Source organism: Oratosquilla oratoria, chromosome 4 (assembly GCF_046742065.1).
Source record: "Oratosquilla oratoria isolate Oo_2021 chromosome 4, ASM4674206v1, whole genome shotgun sequence".
Lineage (NCBI taxonomy): Eukaryota > Metazoa > Arthropoda > Malacostraca > Stomatopoda > Squillidae > Oratosquilla > Oratosquilla oratoria.
In genome coordinates this window covers 21,719,127-21,728,668 of record NC_134780.1, presented here as the reverse complement: position 1 = coordinate 21,728,668, position 9,542 = coordinate 21,719,127, and the positions used below count along the sequence as shown (strand labels likewise).

General features: G+C 38.4%; 1 protein-coding gene across 1 annotated transcript; it reads left to right on the top strand.

Moving 5' to 3' along the window:
* The first annotated feature begins 464 nt into the window (after positions 1-464).
* Positions 465-9,542, top strand: LOC143024253 (CD209 antigen-like). The gene is made up of 4 exons (XM_076183038.1): positions 465-768; positions 1,692-1,813; positions 6,790-6,892; positions 7,655-9,542. The coding sequence occupies exons 1-4, from the start codon at positions 465-467 to the stop codon at positions 7,852-7,854; spliced, it is 729 nt and encodes a 242-aa protein (XP_076039153.1). The 3' UTR covers positions 7,855-9,542.

Below are 9,542 nucleotides of genomic sequence, written 5' to 3'. Positions count from 1 at the left end.
ACTGCAATTCCTAAAACCCATGATTGATTTAAATATTTCTCCATTCAAATGTAGAAGTTTAAGAAGTATAAAAAATGTAGCTTCATGGATTTTTTTTTACAAGCATCGGCTTCGTCGTCACGGTTTCGCCATGGGTGCGTGGCCTGCGGTGGTGCTCGCCTCGCTCCTTTTTCCCAACTAAAGAATAATATCCCTGGTCAAAATAGTAGTAGGATTAAAATCACCCTATTATATAAACCTGCATTTAATAACAATGAAGATGAAAACAAAATTAGATAGAAAATATAATCACCTCAACCAATAAATAAAAATCTATTTAGGTGTCCCCCGCCCTTTTTTTTTCCCACCGCGGGTCCCCGTTTTGTAAAGGTTCTTGACCATTACATTTTTAGTTATCAGTAGAAAACCTGACACCTTTGAACCATTTGAGGCCGCTCTCATGTTGGTTTCTCACCAACGCAGACATGGCCTTATCCATTTGGCCGAAGATCCTTCTGGTAGCGTTAGTCACCACAAGAGTCTGCGGAGTTGCCAAGAGAACCTTCTTCCGTCCCTTCAGAAGAGAGAAGTGCCCGGACCCCGAACTCATGGACTTCGAGGACGGAGCCCTCAACGTTAGTGTCTGTGTCCTCAGATGTCGTGCGATGGTTCAATGCAGCGGAGTCTGCTACAACGAAGATACCCGTGTGTGCAGGATCTTCACCAACTTTCCAATAGCTTCTGCACTCGACGCGACAGAAGCCCCTGGCTACGTCATGTGGTGGAGAGGTATAACGGGGATGCATGTAAGGTCATCATATTAAGACAGAAGAGCAGGACTTGTAGTAATGGGTTTAGATTGGACAGATTTAGGTTTAAGAAGGAAATAGGCAAGAACTGGCTCACCAACAGAGTGGTTAACAAATGGGATAGACTTAGTAACTGTGATTTAATGAGCGCTGAAACAGTTGATTATTTTAAGAGAAAATAAAGTGACTTTATGGATAAGGATGAAAGGTGGTAAGGGGCATGGAACTGCCTAGTGTAGGCCTTATGGTCTCTTGCAGTCTCCTTCATTCTTATGGGTTTTTTTTTCTTCGAGTCCGTGCGTCTTCACGAACCCGACCTCTTTCAAACAGAAAAACAAAATAATGGAGTAGGCTGCAAGAGACCATAAGGCGTACACTAGACAGATCCATGTCCCTTACCACCCGTCATCTCTGTGCATAAAGTTGTCTCATCGTCTCTTAAAACAACTCACAGCTTCAGCGCTCACTACTACATGGTTACTGAGTCTATTCCATTCGTTACCCACTCCCCGTGACCGGCAAACTTCAATGCAAATGATCTTTTCGACAAATCACTCTGTTTTTCATATTAATGAAATAACCTGACGTTAGCCAAAAGTAAGACATGACGTCATGAGTTGTCTATCAAAATAAACACCAAGTGGAGTACATGAGCTCTTATTAGTACGACGTCGTACATGGTGTTTATGTTAATAGACTTGTCGGCAACTGTCAACGACATACGTCATAGGTTATGTTGCAGAGAGGACAGAATCAGAGTATGGGATCCAGTGTATTCAGCGTTTCCTTAGCCCTGCTGGGCTTCCCTCTCCAGCATTGCTGTTGCCGTTATTGCTACATTTTTCCTCATCATCTAGTTTGATTAAGACTAAGGAATGTGCAATCTTTCTTTCTTTCTATAAGACTACCCTAAGAGCGGATCCACGTTTAAGAATAAGGTCTACGTTTTGATGGAAGGTAGACATGGCCCTGAAACTGCAATGGCAATCTGTAAAGACATTGGAGCAACCCTACCCATCCCCAAGGTAATAATTATGTAAATATTTGTGAATGGCATATACGATTGCGCGCGCGTACGCGCGCGTGTGTGTGTGTCACCATGGTCCTGGATCACGTGTTGGAATCGTGACCGACAGCTATTACCTTCTCGAATGAAAGCTCAAAGGCCATATGTTGGATGGCTTATTTTATGGATAATGCTGTGACCACATACACACACACACACACACACACACACACACACACACACACACACACACACACACACACACACACACACACACACACACACACACACACACACACACACACACACACACACACACGCACAAGACAACAACCACTTGCCCACCAGGGACGGGGTGCCGGCTTGAAGTGCTGTGATTCTTTTCAGCCCTGAGTCGGGCCTTAGATGCAAACCGTTGAATTAGCAGTTGAGCGCGGTACCACTACAACAGGAAGTATATATATATCATATATATATATATATATATATATATATATATATATATATATATATACATATATATATATATATATGAGAGAGTGATAGGTGGGGAAGGGTAAACGAAGATGGGCTAAGAATACATTTATTGTTCTTACGTTTCGGTTATTGTAACCTTCCTCAGAGAACTTGTTACAGAACATCTTGGTCACAACATTTATACCCGTAGTGGGGGAACTTGTGAAGCTTCGAGTGTCAGGTTTTTTCTAGCGCATTTATTATTAAGAGACTGGCTGCTTTAGATAGGCATATAAATCCTTCTCTGTCGTTATTATTTTCTTTGACATTTATGTGTGCAGCTTCAACTGTCTTTCTCAACTTCTTTTTTAATCCTTTGTGTAAAATTTCGACTTTACTCCATTCGGGAAGGTTGTTGCATATTTCGAGGTGGCGGACCAGGGAGTTGGACGTTCTGTGTGCTTTTAAATCATTCCTCGAGAAGAGGATAAACGAACATAGGAATGATTTAAAAGCACACAGAACGTCCAACTCCCTGGTCCGCCACCTCGAAATATGCAACAACCTTCCCGAATGGAGTAAAGTCGAAATTTTACACAAAGGATTAAAAAAGAAGATGAGAAAGACAGTTGAAGCTGCACACATAAATGTCAAAGAAAATAATAACGACAGAGAAGGATTTATATGCCTATCTAAAGCAGCCAGTCTCTTAATAATAAATGCGCTAGAAAAAACCTGACACTCGAAGCTTCACAAGTTCCCCCACTACGGGTATAAATGTTGTGACCAAGATGTTCTGTAACAAGTTCTCTGAGGAAGGTTACAATAACCGAAACGTAAGAACAATAAATGTATTCTTAGCCCATCTTCGTTTACCCTTCCCCACCTATCACTCTCTCATTTGTCTTAAACAATTTATCAACATATATATATATATATGTGTGTGTGTGTGTGTACATACATCTATATATACTAGCCAAATTACCCGCGCGTTGCTGCGGGCGAATGATGATAATTTTAATTTTGATAGAATTTGTGGAGAAAAGTTACACGTATCAATAGAACTCAATAGAAAATGTAACACAAATAAAATGTTAAGCAAGTAAGAAAAAATAAATTTGAGGAGGGAGACGCCTTTTGGAAATAAGATATATTCGGCCGTAAGAGAAGAATTGAATTAACCTTTTATTATCTTTGAACTTGAGTGTATTACCGCCCGCGAAAAAGTAAAATAAAAATAACCAATATATAAACATGTGTTAAAATTATGCAATCATTTTACGTTTACATGCTTTCTCCTTACAAAGGCTATCATAGTTTGTGGCAACATTAATTTCACAAATATAAATAATATTTATGAACACATACAATGGTTTGTTTAATCATAGTAATTTTTGTCACAAAATGTCAATCGTGTTAAGGGGACACTACAGTAGTGGCGTGTTACCCCACCATACCCCTTTAACCCTTAACCCTAGCCAAAATAATATTTTTTGGAAATGAAATATAGTTATCCAAGTACCTGGAGTGATAGGGTATCAGAATATATATGGTTATGGGGGTCTATCTCCAAAACCCTAGGAGGAGTTCGTGAACAAACAAACAAACAAACAGACAGACAGACAGAAGCTACTACTTTATTATAGTATATATATATATATATATATATATATATATATATATATATATATATATATGTATATATTTTTCTCTCTCGATGGTGTATTGGTCTAATAGTCAATACGGAATACGGCACTAGTAACGTTCTCGCCACATGGGTTCGAGTCCTCGGGCGTGCCACGTTTCAATTTCTGCATGCGGCTCCACGGTTCGTCCGATGTTGATGGCTTAGAATTAAAGTGCATTGTGGTTGATAAAAATGTATCTCTAATCACTGGGACCCATTCAATGTTGTACAAATACATACAAATACATACATATATATATATATATATATATGTATATGTATATGTATATATATATATATATATATATAATATATGTATATTACAAAGATTACAAAGGATTACAAAGGCAGAGCATGCCGACAGGAGACCTTTTGGTCCATATCTAGGTTGGATTCGAAAAAAATCATAATAATAAATTAATAAATAAAAACTATAATAATGTAAATAACAAATAAAATACATAAATAAATTCATAGGTATAGTTAAATAATAAACAAACAGGTAAATAGTAAATAATAATAAATTGACATATAACTAATAATAAATGAAAATCAAACAGACAAATGATAACAAAACAAAAACAAATAATATAAAATGAATTATAATCATTACAGCATCTTGCTTAGGTGCTTATCTAAATGATTCATAAAGCTTCGAACTGAACTACATTGCACTACCTGTGCAGGAAGTTTATTCCATTCATTAACCACACGGTTGGCAAAGTTGTTTCTACCTACTTCCAAATTGAATCTATTTCCGGACAATTTGAGACCATTGATTCTTGTCTGATTCTCATTCAATCTGAAAATTTTGTTACTTTTGATGTTGTCAATTCCCTTCAGAATTTTAAAGACCTGTATCAAGTCACCTCTGAGTCTACGCTTTTTTAGGGAAAACAGATTCATATGTTCTAGTCGATTTTCGTATGATTTATTTTTGATATTTGGAATCAGTTTTGTGGCTCGCCGTTGTACTTTTTCCAGTCTGTCAATGTCTTTAATGAGATTCGGTGACCATACGGAAACAGCATATTCCAAATGTGGACGAACTAACAATTTATATAGCTTGTTAATGAGTGATGGACTTTTGAAATCAGAAGATCGCGTAATCAGTCCTAGAATCTTATTTGCTCTCTCAGAGACTGAAATACACTGCTTGGTTGATTTGAGATCGTCACTGATAATTACGCCGAGATCTTTTTTAACTATCCACTTTTGTTAACGAATTTCCAAATAACTTGTAATCGTATTTACTGTTATTTTTACCTATGTGCATTACCTTGCATTTACTTGTGTTAAATTTCATTAGCTATTTTTCAGACCATTGCTGTAATTTATCTAAATCTTCTTGAATATCTAATTGGTTTAAGTGATCATTTGCCATTCCGCACAGTTTTGTATCATCAGCAAATTTGGAAACAGTAGATTTTAGTCCATGGTCTATATCATTTCTATATACTATGAATAGAAGTGGCCCAAGAACGGAACCCTGAGGAACTCCACTCGTAACATTTTTCCATCTAGAAGTTTTTCTGTTTAAACAACTCTCTGTTTTCGATCATTCAACCAATTACTAGTCCAACTTAATAGGCTACCATATATATATACATATACATATATATATATATATTATATATATATATATATATATATATATATATATGAGTCAGTGAGTGTGTGTGTGTGTGTGTGTGTGTGTGTGTGTGTGTGTGTGTGTGTGTATGTGTGTGTGTGTGTGTGTGTGTCATAATTTTTCGCTCACCGTCAGTTCGCACAAACTTTTAAATAACCATAGTTCAAAGGGAACGAATAATTATGGTTAATTTACACTAGATTAAAGTACCAGTAATGATTCGATTCAACATCGCTCACTCCCCCTATCAGGGGGCTAGGACGGTACCCCTTACAGAGGACCTTGTAGTGTGAAATTTAATGGACCATACCCTTGGTTCAACTCGCTGGCGGCAGGGTTCGATCTGCCATCACCTCAACCTCCGCCGCAAACAGCGACGCTCTAACCCGCTCTGCCAGCGGGTTACAGCGGGGTAGGAAGTCTAGTTATGATAATGCGTCTGCTATACCTGCCCAGTCTCCGCTGGTATGAGAGTTGTCACACATAGCCTAGAATGCTGAGATGGTTTAAACTTAGTTGTTAGAGAAGGCATTGTCAAAATAATTCAAATATGTGAAGGAGGTCATAATAACATACTGTACTAGATTTTTTTTTTACACCCGTGAATATAAACATGATGCATATTCCTTTTATTAGATCATTTACGTATACCTTTATGTATCAGTGTCACAGTTTCTACCAGTCTCTAGTGTGGTACTTTAGTAAATGCTTTACTAAGGTCTAAAAGTTTGTAAGGTCTAGAAGTGTGTAACCTGTACCCCTGTATTCACCATTGTCCTAGTTATAAAACAAATCTTACAGTGAACATAAACATCATTGGTGCCAACATTGTTCCTTGTGAGAATTCTCCGTCATGAGAATATTTTCATTATCTCCAACAGTTCCCCGTTGCTTTCAACTCTTTAGCTTAATTTCTACCACGCTCTCTGGTGTGGTACTTTACCAAATGCTTTTACAAGGTGTAAAAGTTTGTAACCCAGCCTCATAGTAATTTGGTTATGATTCTTTCTCACTCTTAGATACTCCGAGACACAAGAAATCCCTTTTCTGAATCTAAATGGATTGATGTTACTTCACGTTTTACTAGCCGGTCTATCGTTTTTATATTTTCTCTAATAATCTTTTGTAGTATTTTACAAGTCGTACGTATCGACATTACACTGCATGTCTACAACTGACACGTAAACAAGGAATAATGACTGGTTTGTTTGTGTTCCAGAATGATGAAGAAAACCAGTACATAAGCTCATTGACGACGACCCCAATTTGGCTGGGCATGGAGGACAAGCAAGAGGAAGGCGTTTTTGTATCAGCAGAAGATGGTAATTAATTTGAAAAGGAAATACTGAGTCAGTAGATCCCAACCTGGGCGCCATTGGAGCCTCCAAATAACCATGACAAGACTTTAGGGGACTTATGGGTTGCTGTTGCGAATTTGACATTTCAATTAAAGTGTGTGGAGTCTGAATATTAAAAATTCAATCATTCTATCTGCTAGGCTTTTGTAGTCTAGTAATGTAAGTTAAGCATATCACAAAAATCTAACAAATAGAAGATAATTGCAATTGTTAACTTTGTGATAAACCAAAGAGTTCGTCATCAACATTTCATCATTCTTCTTCTTCTTCTTGTTATATATATATATATATATATATATATATATATATATATATATATATATTTATATATATATATATATATATATATATATATATATATATATTCTTTTTTTTTGGGGGGGGGAGAAAAATTAAGGGAAACCAAACAAATGTTATGAACTCATGAGAGAGGAGGAATAAAGCGGAAAACTCTCGTGGGCGGGCAGTTGTGTATGTGTGTGCGTGTAAGGTCACAGCATTACCCATAGATCGGTCATATATGAGCTCTGAGCTCTCTTCCGGGAGGTAAATAGCTGTGGATCACGAGTCCAACAGGTGATTCAAGACCATGGTGAATCACACACACACACACACACACACACACACACACACACACACACACACACACACACACACACACACACACACACACACACACACCGATTTTCCTTCAGGTAACTACAACTGGATTTTGATTCTCTGCAGGTTCACCCGTCACCTACTTCAACTGGGGATCTAGCCAACCAAACAATCTCGATGATAATCAAGACTGTGTTGAAACCTCAGGGGGAAATTGGAACGACGAATACTGTTATGACGTAAATGCCGTGGTGTGTGTCATGGACGAACCCAACTGTTCCTCGGATGAACCTGGTCCTCTTTGCTTCTTGACCGACCCTGAGTAGGACAAGGGCCCTCATCCTATGGACCATGAACCACCTAGAGGACCATGGAGGATCACTATTGGAGTGACACTTCGAAAACTAGTGGGATTAAGTGGATGTTTAGCGATTTGTTTTAGTGTTGAAAAGTATTAGCGTGCAACGCCTTGATTGTAGACCCCAGAGATTTAAGTATAAGGTCTCATAGTACTGAGAAATATTATGAGAAAGAAAGACATTTTCATTATGTAAACACAAATGAAACATAAACACGTTATCCGATTTAAATATAAATCAATCAAATTGATCAAGTTCTTCCCCCCGCCCCCAAGTGATCTGATTGTATGCCTCACTCTAATTAGATGCCCGGGGCCACCCCAGAACGTCACCCCATGAGTTCCCACCTGAAGAATTGTCACCCCAGTACGCCGAATATCAACAGTGGAATAAAGATTAGGTTAGGTTAGGTTGAATGAGTGATATGCTTATTGTTTTCAACTTAAACAACCGAAGAAATGTAAACCCAGGATGGCCCACATCAACAATTATCACCCTAGGACAGCCCACATGAACAATTGTCACCTTGTCGAAATCTGGGGTGACGATTCTTCATGTGATTCCTATTTCCTTCTCAATAATACAATTTTTTCTTTACATTCATCCCCCAGATGCCAGTTTCACTTTACTAGCCCCTTCCCCCCCCCCCGCGACATTTACTTGTTTCTTTTATTCCACCGTAACATCTACACCCATCCCCACTCCTTCACTCCCTGCTGTCTCATGGGATCACATGTGGCAGGGACTGGAGAAGTGAGGACACCAAATGGGTACTGGATGGGGGTGGGGTGGGTGATGAGTGTGTGCCTTGATTAGGTAACCCCCATACAAAGGGAAAAAGGGCTTTTAGTATATGTTCTGATTAACCGCCCATCTGTAATATTAATATCACTCTCAGAAGAAGGCTCGGTTGAGCCAAAAACCTGGTCGGAGATTATGAACGCCTACACACAATTTCTGATGATGATGATGATGATGATGATGATATGGTTTAACGTCACAAACTCCCCCTTATCGGAAGGCTAGGACGGTGCCCCTCACAGAGGACTTTGTAGCATGGAATCTAATAAACCATACCCTTCTGTTAACTTCGCCGGTGGCAGGGTTCGAACCGCCATCCCCTCGACCTTCGCCGCAAGTAACGACGCTCTAACACGCTCGGCCAGCGAGCAAGTTCTACAAAGACACTGAGCTGAACAACCACGAATAGTTTAACTTGGAACTGCCTTCTGTAGGCCTTATGGTCTTTTGCAGTCTCCTTCATTCTTATGTTCTTATGTAAAGAAATCATCTGCAGAGATAATCATCAATGCAGCAAGGAGCATCACCTTCAAGAAAAATTGCGTAATAGAAAATTTGTTGCCTCTCTAGACATCTAGATTTGTGAACTGCAAAGCAATTGGTAGCTAGGAATTACAAGTTATGAAGCATTATGTTTCAGTTTATGAACATAGAAATATACCTCCTAGCTATTTTACGTGTCATGATACCTTTCTATTTAAGTACACAACTTCTAAAAAGAATATATATATACAGCAGAGATGGTACGTAATTTCTTTAGCCTTCAGTAAAATTGATCTTGCAATACCTGACAATGACTTTTTAAAGTTCATTGGCCAAGTTTTAGGTCCTTTTTGAACGGAAAGAAACATGTG

What these genes read in the sequence shown, in the direction of transcription:
- LOC143024253 (XM_076183038.1), top strand. Translation starts at nt 465, where the DNA reads ATGGCCTTATCCATTTGGCCGAAGATCCTTCTGGTAGCGTTAGTCACC. An exon ending in CTACGTCATGTGGTGGAGAG is followed by an intron (nt 769 to 1,691) that starts GTATAACGGGGA and finishes TCTTTCTATAAG; the next exon opens with ACTACCCTAAGAGCGGATCC. An exon ending in TTTTGTATCAGCAGAAGATG is followed by an intron (nt 6,893 to 7,654) that starts GTAATTAATTTG and finishes GATTCTCTGCAG; the next exon opens with GTTCACCCGTCACCTACTTC.